This window comes from Dendrobates tinctorius, unplaced genomic scaffold (assembly GCF_039654945.1).
Source record: "Dendrobates tinctorius isolate UK_male_01 unplaced genomic scaffold, ASM3965494v1 ptg000022l, whole genome shotgun sequence".
Lineage (NCBI taxonomy): Eukaryota > Metazoa > Chordata > Amphibia > Anura > Dendrobatidae > Dendrobates > Dendrobates tinctorius.
In genome coordinates, this window is record NW_027361690.1 from 33,970,344 (window position 1) to 33,994,220 (window position 23,877).

General features: G+C 56.3%; 1 protein-coding gene across 2 annotated transcripts in view; it reads left to right on the forward strand.

Moving 5' to 3' along the window:
- Positions 1-23,877, forward strand: part of LOC141084115 (pseudouridylate synthase 1 homolog) — a 52,030-nt gene that overhangs the window by 14,283 nt on the left and 13,870 nt on the right. For both annotated transcript variants that reach the window (XM_073568573.1, XM_073568574.1), the window contains exon 4: positions 1,005-1,139. In XM_073568573.1, the coding sequence (XP_073424674.1) occupies positions 1,005-1,139 (135 nt within the window). The remainder of the gene's footprint in view (positions 1-1,004; positions 1,140-23,877) is intronic.

The window sequence follows — 23,877 nt, forward strand, 5'->3', positions numbered from 1 at the left end:
GGTCTTTCAACATGACAATGATCCAAAGCACACCGCCAGGGCAACGAAGGAGTGGCTTAGTAAGAAGCATTTCAAGGTCCTGGAGTGGCCTAGCCAGTCTCCAGATCTCAACCCTATAGAAAACCTTTGGAGGGAGTTGAAAGTCCGTGTTGCCAAGCGAAAAGCCAAAAACATCACTGCTCTAGAGGAGATCTGCATGGAGGAATGGGCCAACATACCAACAACAGTGTGTGGCAACCTTGTGAAGACTTACAGAAAACGTTTGACCTCTGTCATTGCCAACAAAGGATATATCACAAAGTATTGAGATGAAATTTTGTTTCTGACCAAATACTTATTTTCCACCATAATATGCAAATAAAATGAAAAAAAACAGACAATGTGATTTTCTGGATTTTTTTGTCTCCCATAGTTGAGGTCTACCTATGATGTAAATTACAGACGCCTCTCATCTTTTTAAGTGGTGGAACTTGCACTATTGCTGACTGACTAAATACTTTTTTGCCCCACTGTATATATATATATATATATATATATATATATCCCCACCTCCACCCCAGAGCTCATGAGGTGATGAACTCGTGTGACCTCTGTCACGGAAGCTTAGCATTACACGCTGTCAAATTTTTGATATTTTCATAAATAAACACAAAATCATATCAACCTAAATTTACCACTAATATGAAATACAATATATCTCCAAAAAACATTCACAGAATCAGTGGGATCCATTGAAGCGTTCCAGAGTGATTACCACATAAAGTGACAGTGGTCAGAATTGTAAAATTTTGAATGATTAGGAAGGTCAAAGCAGGCTTGGAAGGGTGATGGCATTAAGAGGGCTGAAAGGTGGTGGTCTTAGTTTATATGGGTAAATCCTGGTAACAGGTTCCCTTTACAGTATGTCCGTATTAATAAATCTGCCTCATCGTGTAGTCTTATTGTTATCATGGACATAAAATGGAGAAATATGAAGGTTATATATTTTAATTTTTTTTTTGCAGATAAATAAAACATCTCTTTTGCCAACTATTGAAGGAGAAATTATCTCTGCACTTGTAAAAGCAGAATGTATCCCTGAGATCTGTGCTGATAACTTAAAGCTCGTCCGATTTCAGCGTTGTGCTCGCACAGACAAGGTGGGTCAATATGTTGTCTGTATATATTAAATGCTGTTATGCATGTAACATTTTTACTATGATTATCTATATATCATATATTTTGGATTTATTTTAGCATACTTTTTTATTTTTTTGTGGAATAGTATCATGTTTAGTACTTCTCCCAGGTGCCCTCTTAAGCTGGTTGCCACGTACAATGTGCAGCCCCTAAAGTCTGACTCTGTATGCTGTTTGCATCCATTAATTTTACCCATTGTCTTATGATCATGGTACTCGCGTCTCATCACTGTACTCCCTTTTCACTTCCTAATACAATATGACTAAAGATGCATTTGCACGGAAGGATAATTGTGATCAAGCATTCTTAAAAGCGCCCATTTCACGATCATCTTACCATTTAAACAGGCTGCCAATCACCTAAGGAACAAGCAAAACGCACGTTCATCTGGTGAAATGATCTTTTGAACAGCACAAAAAAAAATCATTGTTTTCTGCGGTGCATCGTCCTTTGTAAATCGGACTTAAGGTACTGTCACACTAAGCGATATCGCTAGCAATATCGCTATAACTTGTGACGTTATAGCGATATTGCTAGCGATATCGCTGTGTCTGATACTTACCTATGACCCGCTCCCCTGCTGGTTATCGCTGATCGCGCGAGAACGTCCAGGACCGCTTCTCGTCGTCAGCTTCCTGTGGAGCGACGAGCGTGGAGACGGGCGGGAGGACATCAGGATCGCCTAGTGTGACAGGTAAGTAGCGACCCCCGTCCCCAGCGATGTCGCTGGTGAGATTTGCCTGTGTGGCAGCTCACTAGCGACCACTTAGCGATGTACCAGCGATCCTGACCGTGTCATATCGCTGGTCGGGATCGCTGGTACATCGCTAAGTGTGACAGTACCTTTACACTGCTAGGAAACAGAAGACTATGCACACTGAGCAACCTATAACAGATCATTCAGTGTGCATAGTTTTCTTTGGTCTGCAAAATGTAAGAGGTTTGACAGTGTAAGATTGCTTCTTTTGTCACTCTGTTGGCTCGGAAAGTGGTGATTGTTGAGAGTCAATACTTGTTAAGGCAATGGCCTCCTGGTGTGGCATGACTCAAAGTCTAATTCATTGTGGCACAGACTGCCCCTTTCACACATTAGATTTAAACATACATATTTTATTCATGTTTTTCACAAATGCAATACGTGCCCATTATAATGTATGGGGCTTTTCACGTGTCCTTTTTTATTCCAAACCGAGAACCCTCAAAGAAATAAAAAAACAGAAATGTCTATTTTTGATCCTAGACAGGGATTAAACCAACCTATCATAGTAAAATAGCTAACAAGGCCAAAAAAAGACATTTGTCCATCCAGTTCAACCTATATTCCTTCAGAATAAGTCCCCAGATCTACTGTACGTCCTTCTAAAGAACCTAATAACTGTAAGATACAATATTGTTACACTCCAGGAAGACATCCAGGCCTCTCTTGCACCCCTCCACTGAGTTCGCTATCACCACCTCCTCAGGCAGGGAATTCCAGATTCTCACTGCCCTAACAGTAAAGAATCCTCTTCAATGCTGGGTTAAAAACCTTCTCTCCTCCAGTCACAGAGAATGTCCCCTTGTGACCGTCACATTCTTTGGTATAAACAGATCCTCGGAGAGATATTTGTATTTTCCCCTTATATACTTATACATAGTTATTAGATCGCCCCTCAGTCATCTTTTTTCTAGACTAAATAATCCTAATTTTGCTAATCTCTCTGGATATTGTAGTTCCCCATCTCCTTAATTATAGTGGTTTGAAAAAACCACTATATTGTAATCCGAACGCTGCTAACTTATTCTTCTTCTTCTTCTTCTTCTTATTATTATTAAGTTGATTTCCGCAATTAATACAGCCCGAACCGCTACACGCACAGACTCCGTTGAGGTGTCGTTTCGAAGTCAGCGCCCATGAGAGGTGTGCTAAGTATTTTTCGTGTCGATCAGATTTGTAGTTTTTGCGCAATTTGTGTTCGAAAATTTTTTTTCACGTCATTGGAATGCACTGTCTCCAATGCATTTGAATGGGGAAATGGCAAAACATGCCCTGAGGCGATTGAAATGGCAGTTGAGCTCATTGATATGCGCAGGCAGACCCAGTTACTATGCCAACGCCTACGAACGTCACATGACATCTCCAGAACAGGGCTTCTGCCACATAATATCACCTCTTAAAGCGAAACCCACAGCACAAATGCAAATCTAGCTTCATCACATGACACATGCCCCTGAGAGAGAATGTGCGCCAAAGTGTATTTAGAAGCCCAGTGAGCCAAACTGGCTCTTAAAGGGCCGAAGTGCAAAAGTGACTGTTAAAGGGCCGGCGCACCGAAATGAGTCTTAAAGGGCCAACACGCCAAATCGAAAGCTGAGTGACCACAGGCTCCAAATGGGAGGCTGATCGACCCCCCGGCCTCCAAATCGGAGGCTGAGCCACCCCGGCCTCCAAATTAGAGGTTGAGCCACCCCGGCCTCCAAATCGGAGGCTGAGCCACCCCGGCCTCCAGATCGAAGGCTGAGCCACCCCGGCCTCCAAATTGGAGGCTGAGCCACCCCGGCCTTCAAATCGGAGGCTGATTAACCCCGGCCTCCAAATCGGAGGCTGATTAACCCCGGCCTCCAAATCGGAGGCTGATCCACCCCGGCCTCCAAATTGGAGGCTGAGCCACCCCGGCCTCCAAATCGGAGGCTGATCGACCCCGGCCTCCAAATCGGAGGCTGAGCCACCCCGGCCTCCAAATCGGAGGCTGAGCCACCCCGGCCTCCAAATCGGAGGCTGAGCCACCCCGGCCTCCAAATCGGAGGCTGAGCCACCCCGGCCTCCAAATCGGAGGCTGATCCACCCCGGCCTCCAAATCGGAGGCTGAGCCACCCCGGCCTCCAAATCGGAGGCTGATCCACCCCGGCCTCCAAATCGGAGGCTGAGCCACCCCGGCCTCCAAATCGGAGGCTGAGCCACCCCGGCCTCCAAATCGGAGGCTGAGCCACCCCGGCCTCCAAATCGGAGGCTGAGCCACCCCGGCCTCCAAATCGGAGGCTGAGCCACCCCGGCCTCCAAATCGGAGGCTGAGCCACCCCGGCCTCCAAATCGGAGGCTGAGCCACCCCGGCCTCCAAATCGGAGGCTGAGCCACCCCGGCCTCCAAATCAGAGGCTTTTTGACCTCGGCCTCCAAATCGGAAGCTCAACGACCCCGGCCTCCAAATTGGAGGCTGAGCGACCCCAGCCTCCAAATCTTACCCAGAGTGGCCCCGCCCACCAAATCGGACCCTGTGGGGCCCTGCCCACCAAATCGGACCCTGAGGGGACCCAACCACAAAATCGGACCCTGAGGGGCCCCTGACACAAAATCGGACCCTGAGGGGCCCCGGCCACAAAATCGGACCCTGAGGGGCCCTGCCCACCAAATTGGACCCTGAGGGGCCCCGCCCACCAAATCAGACCCTGAGAGGTCCCACCCACAAAATCGGACCCTGACGGGCCCCGGCCACAAAATCGGACCCTGAGGGGCCCCACCTGCAAAATTGGACCCTGAGGGGTTCCGGCCGCAAAAATCGGATCCTGATTGGCCCCGGCCACAAAATCGGACCCTGAGGGGCCCCAGCCACAAAATCGGACCTTGAGGGGCCCCACCCAACCAAAACAGACCCTGAGGGGCCCAGGCCACCAAATCGGACCCTGAGGGGCCCCGGCCACCAAATCGGACCCTGAGTGGCCCCGCCACAAAATCGGACCCTGAGGGGCCCCACCCAAAAAATCGGACCCTGAGGGGCCCCACCCACAAAATCAGGCCCTGAGGGGCCCCACCCACAAAATCAGACCATGAGGCCAAAGTGGCCCCTGAGAGGCACCCACAGTTAAATCGTATCCTGAGTTGAAAGTCTTGCAGGGGCAGCAGGCAAGTCTCTCTTAAAGGGGCAGCCCGGGCACCATTTCAAACCACTATCTGTACTTCCTTCAGGAAATACACATCTAGTTCTTCTTCTTATTATTATTATTAAGTTGATTTCCGCAATTAATGCGGCCCGAACCGCTACACGCACAGACTCCGTTGAGGTGTCGTTTCGAAGCCAGCGTCCATGAGAGGTGTGCTAAGTATTTTTCGTGTCGATCGGATTTGTAGTTTTTGCGCAATTTGCGTTTGAAAATTTTTTTTCCCGTCATTGGAATGCACTGTCTCCAATGCTTTTCAATAGGAAATGGCAAAACGTGCCCTAAGGCGATTGAAATGACAGTTGAGCTCATTGATATGCGCAGGCAGACCCAGTTACTATGCCAACGCCTACGAACTTCACTTGAACCCCAGCACAGAGCCTCTGCCACATAATATCAGCTCTTAAAGCGAAACTCACAGCACAAATGCAAATCTAGCTTCATCACATGACACATGCCCCTGAGAGAGAATGTCCGCCAAATTTGATTTAGAAGAAGCCCAGTGAGCCAAACTAGCTCTTAAAGGGCCAACGCGCCAAAGTGATTGTTAAAGGGCCAGCGCACCCAAATGAGTCTTAAAGGGCCGACACACCAAATCGGAGGCTGAGCCACCCCGGCCTCCAAATCGGAGGCTGAGCCACCCCGGCCTCCAAATCGGAGGCTGATCGACCCCGGCCTCCAAATCGGAGGCTGAGCCACCCCGGCCTCCAAATCGGAGGCTGAGCCACCCCGGCCTCCAAATCGGAAGCTGAGCCACCCCGGCCTCCAAATCGGAGGCTGAGCCACCCCGGCCTCCAAATCGGAGGCTGAGCCACCCCGGCCTCCAAATCGGAGGCTGAGCCACCCCGGCCTCCAAATCGGAGGCTGAGCCACCCCGGCCTCCAAATCGGAGGCTGAGCCACCCCGGCCTCCAAATCGGAGGCTGAGCCACCCCGGCCTCCAAATCGGAGGCTGAGCCACCCCGGCCTCCAAATCGGAGGCTGAGCCACCCCGGCCTCCAAATCGGAGGCTGAGCCACCCCGGCCTCCAAATCGGAGGCTGAGCCACCCCGGCCTCCAAATCGGAGGCTGAGCCACCCCGGCCTCCAAATCGGAGGCTGAGCCACCCCGGCCTCCAAATCGGAGGCTGAGCCACCCCGGCCTCCAAATCGGAGGCTGATCGACCCCGGCCTCCAAATCGGAGGCTGATCGACCCCGGCCTCCAAATCGGAGGCTGATCGACCCCGGCCTCCAAATCGGAGGCTGATCGACCCCGGCCTCCAAATCGGAGGCTGAGCCACCCCGGCCTCCAAATCGGAGGCTGAGCCACCCCGGCCTCCAAATCGGAGGCTGAGCCACCCCGGCCTCCAAATCGGAGGCTGAGCCACCCCGGCCTCCAAATCGGAGGCTGATCGACCCCGGCCTCCATATCGGAGGCTGATCGACCCCGGCCTCCATATCGGAGGCTGATCGACCCCGGCCTCCATATCGGAGGCTGATCGACCCCGGCCTCCAAATCGGAGGCTGATCGACCCCGGCCTCCAAATCGGAGGCTGATCGACCCCGGCCTCCATATCGGAGGCTGATCGACCCCGGCCTCCAAATCGGAGGCTGAGCCACCCCGGCCTCCAAATCGGAGGCTGAGCCACCCCGGCCTCCAAATCGGAGGCTGAGCCACCCCGGCCTCCAAATCGGAGGCTGAGCCACCCCGGCCTCTAAATAGGAGGCTGAGCCACCCCGGCCTCCAAATCGGAGGCTGAGCCACCCCGGCCTCCAAATCGGAGGCTGAGCCACCCCGGCCTCCAAATCGGAGGCTGAGCCACCCCGACCTCCAAATCGGAGGCTGAGCCACCCCGGCCTCCAAATCGGAGGCTGAGCCACCCCGGCCTCCAAATCGGAGGCTGAGCCACCCCGGCCTCCAAATCGGAGGCTGAGCCACCCCGGCCTCCAAATCGGAGGCTGAGCCACCCCGGCCTCCAAATCGGAGGCTCATCGACCCCGGCCTCCAAATCTGAGGCTCTTTGACCTCGGCCTCCAAATCGGAAGCTCAACGACCCCGGCCTCCAAATTGGAGGCTGAGCGACCCCAGCCTCCAAATCGTACCCAGAGTGGCCCCACCCACCAAATCAGACCCTGAGGGGCCCCGCCCACCAAATAGGACCCTGAGGGGCCCCGCCCACCAAATCGGACCCTGTGGGGCCCCGCCCACCAAATCGGACCCTGTGGGGCCCCGCCCACCAAATCGGACCCTGAGAGGCCCCGCCCACCAAATTGGACCCAGAGTGGTCCCTCCCACCAAATTGGACCCAGAGTGGTCCCGCCCACCAAACTGGACCCAGTGGGGCTCCGCCCACGAAATCGGACCCTGAGGGGCCGCGGCCACCAAATCGGACCCTGAGGGGCCCCACCCACCAAATCGGACCCTGAGGGGCCCCGGCCACCAAATCGGACCCTGAGGGGCCCCACCCACAAAATCGGACCCTGAGGGGCCCCACCCACAAAATCGGACCCTGAGGGGCCCCACCCACAAAATCAGACCCTGAGGCCAAAGTGGCCCCTGAGAGGCACCCACAGTTAAATCGTATCCTGACTTGAAAGTCTTGCAGGGGCAGCAGGCAAGTCTCTCTTAAAGGGGCAGCCCGGGCACCATTTCAAACCACTATCTGTACTTCCTTCAGGAAATACACATCTAGTTCTTCTTATTATTATTATTAAGTTGATTTCCGCAATTAATGCGGCCCGAACCGCTACACGCACAGACTCCGTTGAGGTGTCATTTCGAAGCCAGCGTCCACGAGAGGTGTGCTAAGTATTTTTCGTGTCGATCGGATTTGTAGTTTTTGCGCTATTTGCGTTTGAAATTTTTTTTTCCCGTCATTGGAATGCACTGTCTCCAATGCTTTTCAATGGGTAATGGCAAAACGTGCCCTGAGGCGATTGAAATGGCAGTTGAGCTCATTGATATGCGCAGGCAGACCCAGTTACTATGCCAACGCCTACGAACGTCACATGACATCCCAAGGACAGAGCTTGTGCCACATAATATCAGCTCTTAAAGTGAAACCCACAGCACAAATGCAAATCTAGCTTCATCACATGACACATGCCCCTGAGAGAGAATGTACGACAAAGTGGATTTAGAAGCCCAGTGAGCCACCCTGGCTCTTAAAGGGCCGACGTGCCACAGTGATTCTTAAAGGGCCAGCGCACCGAAATGAGTCTTAAAGGGCCGGCGCGCCAAATCGAAAGCTGAGTGACCCCGGCCTCCAAATCGGAGGCTGAGCCACCCCGGCCTCCAAATCGGAGGCTGAACCACCCCGGCCTCCAAATCGGAGGCTGAGCCACCCTTGCCTCCAAATCGGACCCAGTGTGGCCCCGCCCACCAGATCAGACTCCGAGTGGCCCCGCCCACCAAATCGGACCCTGAGGAGCCCCGCCCACCAAATCAGACCCTGAGAAGCCCCGCCCACCAAATCGGACCCAGAGTGACCCCGGCCTCCAAATCAGAGGCTTTTTGACCTCGGCCTCCAAATCGGAAGCTCAACGACCCCGGCCTCCAAATTGGAGGCTGAGCGACCCCAGCCTCCAAATCTTACCCAGAGTGGCCCCGCCCACCAAATCGGACCCTGTGGGGCCCTGCCCACCAAATCGGACCCTGAGGGGACCCAACCACAAAATCGGACCCTGAGGGGCCCCTGACACAAAATCGGACCCTGAGGGGCCCCGGCCACAAAATCGGACCCTGAGGGGCCCTGCCCACCAAATTGGACCCTGAGGGGCCCCGCCCACCAAATCAGACCCTGAGAGGTCCCACCCACAAAATCGGACCCTGACGGGCCCCGGCCACAAAATCGGACCCTGAGGGGCCCCACCTGCAAAATTGGACCCTGAGGGGTTCCGGCCGCAAAAATCGGATCCTGATTGGCCCCGGCCACAAAATCGGACCCTGAGGGGCCCCAGCCACAAAATCGGACCTTGAGGGGCCCCACCCAACCAAAACAGACCCTGAGGGGCCCAGGCCACCAAATCGGACCCTGAGGGGCCCCGGCCACCAAATCGGACCCTGAGTGGCCCCGCCACAAAATCGGACCCTGAGGGGCCCCACCCAAAAAATCGGACCCTGAGGGGCCCCACCCACAAAATCAGGCCCTGAGGGGCCCCACCCACAAAATCAGACCATGAGGCCAAAGTGGCCCCTGAGAGGCACCCACAGTTAAATCGTATCCTGAGTTGAAAGTCTTGCAGGGGCAGCAGGCAAGTCTCTCTTAAAGGGGCAGCCCGGGCACCATTTCAAACCACTATCTGTACTTCCTTCAGGAAATACACATCTAGTTCTTCTTCTTCTTATTATTATTATTAAGTTGATTTCCGCAATTAATGCGGCCCGAACCGCTACACGCACAGACTCCGTTGAGGTGTCGTTTCGAAGCCAGCGTCCATGAGAGGTGTGCTAAGTATTTTTCGTGTCGATCGGATTTGTAGTTTTTGCGCAATTTGCGTTTGAAAATTTTTTTTCCCGTCATTGGAATGCACTGTCTCCAATGCTTTTCAATAGGAAATGGCAAAACGTGCCCTAAGGCGATTGAAATGACAGTTGAGCTCATTGATATGCGCAGGCAGACCCAGTTACTATGCCAACGCCTACGAACTTCACTTGAACCCCAGCACAGAGCCTCTGCCACATAATATCAGCTCTTAAAGCGAAACTCACAGCACAAATGCAAATCTAGCTTCATCACATGACACATGCCCCTGAGAGAGAATGTCCGCCAAATTTGATTTAGAAGAAGCCCAGTGAGCCAAACTAGCTCTTAAAGGGCCAACGCGCCAAAGTGATTGTTAAAGGGCCAGCGCACCCAAATGAGTCTTAAAGGGCCGACACACCAAATCGGAGGCTGAGCCACCCCGGCCTCCAAATCGGAGGCTGATCGACCCCGGCCTCCAAATCGGAGGCTGAGCCACCCCGGCCTCCAAATCGGAGGCTGAGCCACCCCAGCCTCCAAATCGGAAGCTGAGCCACCCCGGCCTCCAAATCGGAGGCTGAGCCACCCCGGCCTCCAAATCGGAGGCTGAGCCACCCCGGCCTCCAAATCGGAGGCTGAGCCACCCCGGCCTCCAAATCGGAGGCTGAGCCACCCCGGCCTCCAAATCGGAGGCTGAGCCACCCCGGCCTCCAAATCGGAGGCTGAGCCACCCCGGCCTCCAAATCGGAGGCTGAGCCACCCCGGCCTCCAAATCGGAGGCTGAGCCACCCCGGCCTCCAAATCGGAGGCTGAGCCACCCCGGCCTCCAAATCGGAGGCTGATCGACCCCGGCCTCCAAATCGGAGGCTGATCGACCCCGGCCTCCAAATCGGAGGCTGATCGACCCCGGCCTCCAGATCGGAGGCTGAGCCACCCCGGCCTCCAAATCGGAGGCTGAGCCACCCCGGCCTCCAAATCGGAGGCTGAGCCACCCCGGCCTCCAAATCGGAGGCTGAGCCACCCCGGCCTCCAAATCGGAGGCTGAGCCACCCCGGCCTCCAAATCGGAGGCTGAGCCACCCCGGCCTCCAAATCGGAGGCTGATCGACCCCGGCCTCCATATCGGAGGCTGATCGACCCCGGCCTCCATATCGGAGGCTGATCGACCCCGGCCTCCAAATCGGAGGCTGAGCCACCCCGGCCTCCAAATCGGAGGCTGATCGACCCCGGCCTCCATATCGGAGGCTGATCGACCCCGGCCTCCAAATCGGAGGCTGAGCCACCCCGGCCTCCAAATCGGAGGCTGAGCCACCCCGGCCTCCAAATCGGAGGCTGAGCCACCCCGGCCTCCAAATCGGAGGCTGAGCCACCCCGGCCTCCAAATCGGAGGCTGAGCCACCCCGGCCTCCAAATCGGAGGCTCATCGACCCCGGCCTCCAAATCTGAGGCTCTTTGACCTCGGCCTCCAAATCGGAAGCTCAACGACCCCGGCCTCCAAATTGGAGGCTGAGCGACCCCAGCCTCCAAATCGTACCCAGAGTGGCCCCACCCACCAAATCAGACCCAGAGAGGCCCCGCCCACCAAATAGGACCCTGAGGGGCCCCGCCCACCAAATCGGACCCTGTGGGGCCCCGCCCACCAAATCGGACCCTGTGGGGCCCCGCCCACCAAATCGGACCCTGTGGGGCCCCGCCCACCAAATTGGACCCAGAGTGGTCCCGCCCACCAAATTGGACCCAGAGTGGTCCCGCCCACCAAACTGGACCCAGTGGGGCTCCGCCCACGAAATCGGACCCTGAGGGGCCGCGGCCACCAAATCGGACCCTGAGGGGCCCCACCCACCAAATCGGACCCTGAGGGGCCCCGGCCACCAAATCGGACCCTGAGTGGCCCCGGCCACAAAATCGGACCCTGAGTGGCCCCGGCCACAAAATCGGACCCTGAGTGGCCCCGGCCACAAAATCGGACCCTGAGGGGCCCCACCCACAAAATCAGACCCTGAGGCCAAAGTGGCCCCTGAGAGGCACCCACAGTTAAATCGTATCCTGACTTGAAAGTCTTGCAGGGGCAGCAGGCAAGTCTCTCTTAAAGGGGCAGCCCGGGCACCATTTCAAACCACTATCTGTACTTCCTTCAGGAAATACACATCTAGTTCTTCTTATTATTATTATTAAGTTGATTTCCGCAATTAATGCGGCCCGAACCGCTACACGCACAGACTCCGTTGAGGTGTCATTTCGAAGCCAGCGTCCACGAGAGGTGTGCTAAGTATTTTTCGTGTCGATCGGATTTGTAGTTTTTGCGCTATTTGCGTTTGAAATTTTTTTTTCCCGTCATTGGAATGCACTGTCTCCAATGCTTTTCAATGGGTAATGGCAAAACGTGCCCTGAGGCGATTGAAATGGCAGTTGAGCTCATTGATATGCGCAGGCAGACCCAGTTACTATGCCAACGCCTACGAACGTCACATGACATCCCAAGGACAGAGCTTGTGCCACATAATATCAGCTCTTAAAGTGAAACCCACAGCACAAATGCAAATCTAGCTTCATCACATGACACATGCCCCTGAGAGAGAATGTACGACAAAGTGGATTTAGAATCCCAGTGAGCCACCCTGGCTCTTAAAGGGCCGACGTGCCACAGTGATTCTTAAAGGGCCAGCGCACCGAAATGAGTCTTAAAGGGCCGGCGCGCCAAATCGAAAGCTGAGTGACCCCGGCCTCCAAATCGGAGGCTGAGCCACCCCGGCCTCCAAATCGGAGGCTGAACCACCCCGGCCTCCAAATCGGAGGCTGAGCCACCCTTGCCTCCAAATCGGACCCAGTGTGGCCCCGCCCACCAGATCAGACTCCGAGTGGCCCCGCCCACCAAATCGGACCCTGAGGAGCCCCGCCCACCAAATCAGACCCTGAGAAGCCCCGCCCACCAAATCGGACCCAGAGTGACCCCGCCCACCAAATCGGACCCCAAGGAGCCGCGCCCACCAAATCGGACCCAGATTGACCACGCCCACCAAATCGGACCCTGAAGGGCCCCGCCCACCAAATCGGACCCTGAAAGGCCCCGCCCACCAAATCGGACCCTGAAGGGCCCCGCCCACCAAATCGGTCCCAGAGGGGCCCCGCCCACCAAATCGGTCCCAGGGGGCCCCGCCCACCAAATCGGACCATGAGGGGCCCCGCCCACCAAATCGGACCATGAGGGGCACCGCCCACTAAATCGGACCCAGAGTGGTCCCGCCCACCAAAATGGACCCAGGGGGCTCCACCCACAAAATCAGACCCTAAGGGGCCCCACCCACAAAATCGGACCCTGAGTGGGCCCGGCCACAAAATCAGACCCTGAGGGGCCCCAACCACAAAATCGGACCCTGAGAGACCCCGGCCACAAAATCGAACCTAGAGGGGCCCCAGTCACAAAATACGACCCTCAGGGGCCCCAACCACAAAATCAGACCCTGAGGTGCCCCGGTCACAAAACCAGACCCTGAGGGGCCCCACCCACAAAACCAGGCCCTGAGGGGCCCCACCCACAAAACCAGACCCTGAGGGACCCCAGCCGCAAAATAAGACCCTGAGGGGCCCCACCCACAAAATCGTACCCTGAGAGACCCCGGCCACAAAATCGAACCCAGAGGGGCCCCAGTCACAAAATCAGACCCTAAGGGGGCCCAGGTCACGAAATCGGACCCTGAGGGGCCCCATCCACAAAATCAGACCCTGAGGGGCCCCGCCCACCAAATTAGACCCTGAGGGGCCCCACCCTCAAAATCAGACCGAGGGGCCCCACCCTCAAAATCAGACCGAGGGGCCCCAGCCTCAAAATCAGACCGAGGGGCCCCAGCCACAAAATCGGACCCTGAGGGGCCCCACCCACAAATCCAGACCCTGAGGGGACCCGGACACAAAATCGGACCCTGAGAGACCCCGGCCACAAAATCGGACCCTGAGGGGCCCCAACCACAAAATCAGACCCTGAGGGGCCCCAGTCACAAAATCGGACCCTGAGGGGCCCCTCCCACAAAATGAGACCCTGAGGGACCCCAGCCACAAAATCAGAACCTGAGGGGCCCCAACCACAAAATCAGAACCTGAGGGGCCCCACCCACAAAATCAGACCATGAGGGACCCCACCCACAAAATCGGACCCTGAGGGGCCCCGCCCACCAAATTAGACCCTGAGGGGCCCCAACCTCAAAATCGGTCGCTGAGGGGCCCCACCCACAAAATCGGACCCTGAGAGACCCCGGCCACAAAATCGAACCCAGAGTGGCCTCAGTCACAAAATCAGACCCTAAGGGGCCCCGGCCACAAAATCGGACCCTGAGGGACCCCAGCCACAAAATCAGATCCTGAGGGGCCCCACCCACAAAATCAGACCCTGAGGGTCCCCGGTCACAAAATCGGACCCTGAGGGGCCCCACCCACAGAATAGGACCCTGATGGGCCCCACCCACAAAATCAGACCCTGAGGGGCCCCAACCACAAAATCGGACCCTGAGGGGCCCCACCCACAAAATCGGACCCTGAGGGGCCCCGCCCACCAAATTAGACCCTGAGGGGCCCCACCCTCAAAATCAGACCCTGAGGGGCCACAGCCACAAAATCAGACCATGAGGGGCCCCAGCCACAAAATCGGACCCTGAGGGGTCCCACCCACAAAATCGGACCCTGATGGGCCCCATCCACAAATCCAGACCCTGAGGGGCCCCAGCCACAAAATCGGACCCTGAGAGACCCCGGCCACAAAATCGGACCCTGAGGGGCCCCAACCACAAAATCAGACCCTGAGGGGCCCCGGTCACAAAATCGGACCCTGAGGGACCCTACCCACAAAATCAGACCCTGAGGGACCCCAGCCACAAAATCAGACCCTGAGGGGCCCCAGCCACAAAATCGGACCCTGAGGGGCCCCACCCACAAAATTGGACCCTGAGGGGCCCCGCCCACCAAATTGGACCCTGAGGGGCCCCGCCCACCAAATTAGACCCTGAGGGGCCCCACCCTCAAAATCGGTCCCTGAGGGGCCCCGGCCACAAAATCGGACCCTGAGGGGCCCCGGCCACAAAATCGGACCCTGAGGGGCCCCACCCGCAAAATCGGACCCTGAGGGGCCCCGGCCACAAAATCGGACCCTGAGGGGCCCCACCCGCAAAATCGGACCCTAAGGGGCCCCGGCCACAAAATTGGACCCTGAGGGGCCCCACCGGCAAAATCGGACCCTGAGGGGCCCCACCCGCAAAATCGGACCCTGAGGGGCCCCACCCGCAAAATCGGACCCTGAGGGGCCCCACCCGCAAAATCGGACCCTGAGGGGCCCCGGCCCCAAAAATCGGACCCTGAGGGGCCCCAACCACAAAATTGGACCCTGAGAGGCACCGGTTACAAAATTGGACCCTGAGGGGCCCCGGACACAAAATCGGACCCTGAGGGGCCCCGGCCACAAAATCGGACCCTGAGGGGCCGAACCCACAAAATCAGACTCAGTGTCCCCGCCCACCAAATTGGACCCTGAAGGGCCCCGTCCACCAAATCGGACCCAAAGTGGCCCCGCCCACCAAATCAGACCCAGAGTGGCCCCGCCCACCAAATCAGACCATGAGGGGCCCCGCCCACCAAATAGGACCCTGAGGGGCCCCGCCCACCAAATAGGACCCTGAGGGACCCCGCCCACCAAATATGACCATGAGTGGCCCCGCCCACCAAATCAGACCCAGAGTGGCCCCGCCCACCAAATCAGACCATGAGGGACCCCACCCACAAAATCGGACCCTGAGGGGCCCCGCCCACCAAATTAGACCCTGAGGGGCCCCAACCTCAAAATCGGTCGCTGAGGGGCCCCACCCACAAAATCGGACCCTGAGAGACCCCGGCCACAAAATCGAACCCAGAGTGGCCTCAGTCACAAAATCAGACCCTAAGGGGCCCCGGCCACAAAATCGGACCCTGAGGGACCCCAGCCACAAAATCAGATCCTGAGGGGCCCCACCCACAAAATCAGACCCTGAGGGTCCCCGGCCACAAAATCAGACCCTGAGGGTCCCCGGTCACAAAATCGGACCCTGAGGGGCCCCACCCACAGAATAGGACCCTGATGGGCCCCACCCACAAAATCAGACCCTGAGGGGCCCCAACCACAAAATCGGACCCTGAGGGGCCCCACCCACAAAATCGGACCCTGAGGGGCCCCGCCCACCAAATTAGACCCTGAGGGGCCCCACCCTCAAAATCAGACCCTGAGGGGCCACAGCCACAAAATCAGACCATGAGGGGCCCCAGCCACAAAATCGGACCCTGAGGGGTCCCACCCACAAAATCGGACCCTGATGGGCCCCATCCACAAATCCAGACCCTGAGGGGCCCCAGCCACAAAATCGGACCCTGAGAGACCCCGGCCACAAAATCGGACCCTGAGGGGCCCCAACCACAAAATCAGACCCTGAGGGGCCCCGGTCACAAAATCGGACCCTGAGGGACCCTACCCACAAAATCAGACCCTGAGGGACCCCAGCCACAAAATCAGACCCTGAGGGGCCCCAGCCACAAAATCGGACCCTGAGGGGCCCCACCCACAAAATTGGACCCTGAGGGGCCCCGCCCACCAAATTGGACCCTGAGGGGCCCCGCCCACCAAATTAGACCCTGAGGGGCCCCACCCTCAAAATCGGTCCCTGAGGGGCCCCGGCCACAAAATCGGACCCTGAGGGGCCCCGGCCACAAAATCGGACCCTGAGGGGCCCCACCCGCAAAATCGGACCCTGAGGGGCCCCGGCCACAAAATCGGACCCTGAGGGGCCCCACCCGCAAAATCGGACCCTAAGGGGCCCCGGCCACAAAATTGGACCCTGAGGGGCCCCACCGGCAAAATCGGACCCTAAGGGGCCCCACCCGCAAAATCGGACCCTGAGGGGCCCCACCCACAAAATCGGACCCTGAGGGGCCCCACCCGCAAAATCGGACCCTGAGGGGCCCCGGCCCCAAAAATCGGACCCTGAGGGGCCCCAACCACAAAATTGGACCCTGAGAGGCACCGGTTACAAAATTGGACCCTGAGGGGCCCCGGACACAAAATCGGACCCTGAGGGGCCCCGGCCACAAAATCGGACCCTGAGGGGCCGAACCCACAAAATCAGACTCAGTGTCCCCGCCCACCAAATTGGACCCTGAAGGGCCCCGTCCACCAAATCGGACCCAAAGTGGCCCCGCCCACCAAATCAGACCCAGAGTGGCCCCGCCCACCAAATCAGACCATGAGGGGCCCCGCCCACCAAATAGGACCCTGAGGGGCCCCGCCCACCAAATAGGACCCTGAGGGACCCCGCCCACCAAATATGACCATGAGGGGCCCCGACCACCAAATAGGACCCAGAGGGGCCCCGCCCACCAAATAGGACCCAGAGGGGCCCCGCCCACCAAATAGGACCCTGAGGGGCCCCGCCCACCAAATAGGACCCTGAGGGGCCCCGCCCACCAAATTGGACCCTGAGGGGCCCCGCCCACCAAATTGGACCCTGAGGGGCCCCGCCCACCAAATTGGACCCTGAGGGGCCCCGCCCACCAAATTGGACCCTGAGGGGCCCCGTCCACCAAATCGGACCCTGAGGGGCTCCGCCCACAAAATCGGACCCTGAGGGGCCCCTCCCACAAAATTGGACCCTCAGGGGCCCCGGCCACAAAATCAGATCCTGAGGGGCCCCAACCACAAAATCGGACCCTGAGAGGATCCGGCCGCAAAATCGGACCCTGAGCGGCCCCAACCACAAAATCGGACCCTGAGAGGCACCGGCCACAAAATCGGACCCTGAGGGGCCCTGGACACAAAATCGGACCCTGAGGGGCCCCGGCCACAAAATCGGACCCTGAGGGGCCCAACCCACAAAATTAGACCCTGAGGGGCCCCACCCTCAAAATCAGACCCTGAGGGGCCCCGGCCACAAGATTGGACCCTGAGGGGCCCCAACCACCAAATCAGACCCTGAGGGGCCCCGGCCACAAAATTGGACCCTTAGGGGCCCCACCCACCAAATCAGCCCCTGAGGGGCCCCACCCACAAAATCGGGCCCTGAGGGCCCCACCCAAAAAATCGGACCCTGAGGCCAAAGTGGCCCCTGAGAGGCACCCACAGTTAAAACGGATCCTGAGTTGAAAGTCTTGCAGGTGCAGCAGGCAAGTCTCTCTTAAAAGGGGCAGCCTGGGCAGCATTTCAAACCACTATCTGTACTTCCTTCAGGAAATACACATCTAGTTATTATTATTAAGTTGATTTCCGCAATTAATGCGGCCCGAACCGCTACACGCACAGACTCCGTTGAGGTGTCGTTTCGAAGCCAGCGTCCATGAGAGGTGTGCTAAGTATTTTTTGTGTCGATCGGATTTGTAGTTTTTGCGCAATTTGCGTTTGAAATTTTTTTTTCCCGTCATTGGAATGCACTGTCTCCAATGCTTTTCAATAGGAAATGGCAAAACGTGCCCTGAGGCGATTGAAATGACAGTTGAGCTCATTGATATGCGCAGGCAGACCCAGTTACTATGCCAACGCCTACGAACTTCACTTGAACCCCAGCACAGAGCCTCTGCCACATAATATCAGCTCTTAAAGCGAAACCCAAAGCACAAATGCAAATCTAGCTTCATCACATGACACATGCCCCTGAGAGAGAATGTGTGCGCCAAAGTGGATTTAAAAGAAGCCCAGTGAGCCAAACTAGCTCTTAAAGGGCCAACGCGCCAAAGTGATTGTTAAAGGGCCAGCGCACCCAAATGAGTCTTAAAGGGCCGACACACCAAATCGGAGACTGAGCCACCCCGGCCTCCAAATCGGAGGCTGAGCCACCCCGGCCTCCAAATCGGAGGCTGAGCCACCCCGGCCTCCAAATCGGAGGCTGAGCCACCCCGGCCTCCAAATCGGAGGCTGAGCCACCCCGGCCTCCAAATCGGACAATGAGCCACCCCGGCCTCCAAATCGGAGGCTGATCCACCCCGGCCTCCAAATCGGAGGCTGAGCCACCCCGGCCTCTAAATCGGAGGCTGAGCCACCCCGGCCTCCAAATCGGAGGCTGAGCCACCCCGGCCTCCAAATCGGAGGCTGAGCCACCCCGGCCTCCAAATCGGAGGCTGAGCCACCCCGGCCTCCAAATCGGAGGCTGAGCCACCCCGGCCTCCAAATCGGAGGCTGAGCCACCCCGGCCTCCAAATCGGAGGCTGAGCCACCCCGGCCTCCAAATCGGAGGCTGAGCCACCCCGGCCTCCAAATCGGAGGCTGAGCCACCCCGGCCTCCAAATCGGAGGCTGAGCCACCCCGGCCTCCAAATCGGAGGCTGAGCCACCCCGGCCTCCAAATCGGAGGCTGAGCCACCCCGGCCTCCAAATCGGAGGCTGAGCCACCCCGGCCTCCAAATCGGAGGCTGAGCCACCCCGGCCTCCAAATCGGAGGCTGAGCCACCCCGGCCTCCAAATCGGAGGCTGAGCCACCCCGGCCTCCAAATCGGAGGCTGAGCCACCCCGGCCTCCAAATCGGAGGCTGAGCCACCCCGGCCTCCAAATCGGAGGCTGAGCCACCCCGGCCTCCAAATCGGAGGCTGAGCCACCCCGGCCTCCAAATCGGAGGCTGAGCCACCCCGGCCTCCAAATCGGAGGCTGAGCCACCCCGGCCTCCAAATCGGAGGCTGAGCCACCCCGGCCTCCAAATCGGAGGCTGAGCCACCCCGGCCTCCAAATCGGAGGCTGAGCCACCCCGGCCTCCAAATCGGAGGCTGAGCCACCCCGGCCTCCAAATCGGAGGCTGAGCCACCCCGGCCTCCAAATCGGACCCTGTGGGGCCCCGCCCACCAAATCGGACCCTGTGGGGCCCCGCCCACCAAATCGGACCCTGTGGGGCCCCGCCCACCAAATCGGACCCAGAGGGGCCCCGCCCACCAAATCGGACCCAGGGGGCTCCACCCACAAAATCGGACCCAGGGGGGCCCCGGCCACAAAATCGGACCCTGAGGGGACCCAACCACAAAATCGGACCCTGAGGGGACCCAACCACAAAATCGGACCCTGAGGGGACCCAACCACAAAATCGGACCCTGAGGGGACCCAACCACAAAATCGGACCCTGAGGGGACCCAACCACAAAATCGGACCCTGAGGGGACCCAACCACAAAATCGGACCCTGAGGGGACCCAACCACAAAATCGGACCCTGAGGGGACCCACCCAAAAAATCGGACCCTGAGGGGCCCCACCCACAAAATCAGGCCCTGAGGGGCCCCACCCACAAAATCAGACCATGAGGCCAAAGTGGCCCCTGAGAGGCACCCACAGTTAAATCGTATCCTGAGTTGAAAGTCTTGCAGGGGCAGCAGGCAAGTCTCTCTTAAAGGGGCAGCCCGGGCACCATTTCAAACCACTATCTGTACTTCCTTCAGGAAATACACATCTAGTTAATTTTGTCACCCTCCTTTGTACTCTCTCTAGTTCCATTATATCCTTCCTGACCACCGGCGCCTAAAGTGTACACAGTACTCCATGTGCGGTCTAACCAGGGATTTGTACAGATGCAGTATAATGCTCTCATCATGTGTATCCAGACCTCTTTCAATGCACCCCATGATCCTGTACACTGGTGTCATTCTAGTTACATCTCCGCATCGTCCATTTTAGGCCATGGTCACATGTTCAGTATTTGGTCAGTATTTTACATCAGTGTTCGTAAGCCAAAACCAAGAATGGGTGATAAATACAAAAGTGGTGACATGTTTCTATTATACTTGTCCTCTGATTATTCCACCTGGTTTTGGCTTACAAATACTGAGGTAAAGTACTATTAATACATAGATTAATTCATTGAGATATGTAGTTTGCAAAATGGAGTGTCTTATGGGAGGTTATGACACCTCAGTGGCTCTCCCAGTGGGTCATGGCACTCGCAAATCATAACAGTAAAATCTGCATTAATTTATGGTGATTACATGTAGGGTATTGGTGAACTCAGAAGAAAATATACAACAAACTGAATGGACATTTTTTCCAATTAGCCTTTTCAAAATTAAAAATTTGGAGCTAAAACAACATTTTGCTGTAAAAGTGTAATTATTCTTTCTCAGTCTCCCATGACAGCACCACGGAGAGAGGGGATCCGCCCTTCAGGGACAGGAAACCTACAGATAAAAGGGCAGTACCTCTCCCTCGCATCAATTGGTTTCCTGTCCCTGATGGGGAAACCCTCAGTTTTGCAGTACCTTAGAAGTCCGGATGAAGATCCAGGGCCGGCCATTCGGAATTCCGGCAGCGGGGAGGGCCCTGCCGCGGCGGGTCTGGTTACTGAGGCCGCCACTGCTGGGACTGACGGGTTCTTCAGGGGGAGCGCAGCTGCCGCTCCCGCTCCGGAGAGGAGACAGGGGCTCCTGGGTTCCCGGACAAAGAGCGGAGCTTCCGGGTCCCGGGGCGGGCGCATGCGCAATGGACTCTCCCCCCGACAACGCGGCGCAGGAGGAGGGGCGGGACCGGAAGGGGACCGGAAGTGACGCTGGCTGGGCGGCAGATTTAAAATGGGGTAATTGCAGACAGCCTTGCTGCACGCAGTCCTCACAAACATGGAAGACAGCGATCACCAGGATGACCTGGAGCAGCAGCAGCCTAGGCAGCAGCAGCGCCACCACAAGCAGTCAGATGTTCCAAAGGACAAAGACAGACGAGGTAGCCGATCTAGCAGCCACTCCACACAGCGCAGCATATCTGCTGCAGTGAGCAAGTCACCATCTCTGGATCTTCCTCTTCAAGATCCGATCCCCCCTCCAGAACTGGAAAGTTCACCATTGTAATGGGGTTCCTTCTCTTCCATTACCAGGGAAAGAAGAGGTTGGGGAAAATGAAAAACAGGTGCTGCCCCACCTGTAACAGAGCCTTACAGGAGTCATGGGACAGGAAGCTCTGTAAATCCTGCATACAGCAAATATTATGTGAGGAAACCCCGGATTTTGCCTCTGAACTGAGAGCTGCAGTCAGGTCAGAAGTTCAGAGTGCCTTTACGTCCATTACTCAGTGGGATAAAACAAAAAAGGAGACTACATCATACTCCCAATCTGACCCCTCTACTTCGGGAGAAGTGGACTCAGACGTCTTAGGGCCCCGTCACACATAGCGATCTCGCTAGCGAGATCGCTGCTGAGTCGCAAGTTTTGTGACACAACAGCGATCTCACCAGCGAGATCGCTGTGTGTGACAGCGACCGGCCCCCCTGCCGGTATCGCTGATCGCTGTAGGAAAGCCCTGGACTTTTCTTTGGTCGCTGGTCTCCCGCTGGCCAGCACGCATCGCTCAGCTGGTAACTAACGTACACATCGGGTGTCCAAGGGACGTGCGTCCCTTAGAAACCCGATGTGTACGTTAGTTACCAGCTCCCTGCATCAGCGCGCTGGTAACTAACCAACACAGTGACGCCGTGCGCTCGGCATCGCTGTGCTGATCGCTGGTGAAGCTGTCTGACAGCTCACCAGCGATCATGTAGCGACTCACCAGCGATCCTGACACGTTGATATCGTTGTCGGGATTGCTGGTGAGTCGTTATGTGTGACGAGGCCTTTAGACTCCTCCTTATCTTCCTGTGGTGAAGAAACGGGGGGGACGTCTCTGCTTTCCCCTAGATGAAGTGGATAGCCTAGTGAAAGCAGTGAGATCTACCATGGGGTAGAAGACCCCCATCCTGATAAAACAGTTCAGGATATCATGTTTGGGGGATTAGGACAGAAGAAACGTAGAGTATTTCTGATAAACCCAAACATCCAGACCCTAATCAAAAAAGAATGGGAAAGACCAGATAAGTTTCCTATCAGTACCTTCCCTCAAAAGGAAATATCCTTTTGAAGAAGCATCCACATCCTGGGACAAAGCCCCAAGGCTTGAGTTGGCTGTGGCCAAAGCCTCTAAAAAGTTCGTCTTCCCTTTTGAAGACATTGGTACATTTAAAGATCCTTTGGATAAAAAAGCTGACACCTTCATGAAAGGGGCCTGGGAGTCTGCTGGGGGGAATCTTAGGCCGGCCATAGCGGCGAAATGTACCTCCAGATCCCTAATGGTATGGGTGGATCAACTGGAAAAACAGCTGAGGGAGGGGACACCAAGGAACAAAATCCTAGAGTCCATCCCCTTGATAAGAGGGGCAGCAGCCTTCTTAGCAGACTCTTCTGCGGATTCTGTCCGTTTAACATCAAAGTCAGCAGCCCTCTCAAGTGTGGCCAGGAGAACCTTCTGGCTCAATAGCTGGTCTGGAGATCTTCAAACCAAGCTTAAATTATGCTCGATTCCCTGTGAGAGTAAATTCCTGTTCGGAGAAACTTTGGACGATATACTCCAAAAAGCGGGGGACAAGAAAATAGGATTCCCGAACCTAGGACCAACATCGTTTAAACGGTCCTTTCGGAGCAGGAGATTTTTTTCATAGAAATCCCCCAAGAGAGAAAAACACATGGGATAAGGGAAGGAGGAAAGATAGCAGGTTCCTCTTCGGGGGTTTTACACTAAGCGATATCGCTAGCAATATCGCTAAAACGTCACTGGTTTTGTGACGTTATAGCGATATTGCTAGCGATATCGCTATGTGTGATACTTACCAGCGACCGGCTCCCCCGCTGTCCATCGCTGATCGCGCGAGAATGTCCAGCTCCATTTCTCGTCGGGCGCTTCCTGCTGAGACTTCCTGCTGTGACGACGAGCGACGCGTGGAGGCGGGCGGGAGGACGTCTGGATCGCCATGTGTGAATGGTAAGTATCGTGCACTGCGTCGCTGCTGCATCGCTGTGAGATCTTTCTGTATGAAAGCTCACTAGCGATCATGTAGCGATGCACCAGCGATCCTGACCGGGTCGGATCGCTGGTCGGATCGCTGGTGCATCGCTAAATGTAAAAGGGCCTTAACTCTTCCGGAGACAAAAAATCCTCCAAGTGACAGTCTCCCCAGGGTGAGGGGAAGATTAATCCTTTTCCTCCCGGCCTGGAAAATATATCAAACATTCCTAGGATCCTAAATCTGATCAGGTCAGGCTTGAGAATACATTTTTCTCCCCCCCCCCAAAAAAAAAAAAAATTTTGTGGCAGCTCCCCTAAGATCTTCAGCAAGAGAACAAAAGGCCTTAGAAAGCGAAGTCCAAAACAGCGTTAAGAAAACAGTCCTGCAGGAAGTTCCCCCTCTCGAAACAGGGAGGGGATTTTACTCCCCACTGTTTCTGGTGTCCAAACCAGACGGCACATATCGGACAATAACAAACCTGCGGAAATTTAACAGATATGTCCGGAACCAAAGATTCAAGATGGAAGCAATAAGTTCCACCATCAAAATACTGTCCCCAAACTGCTTTAT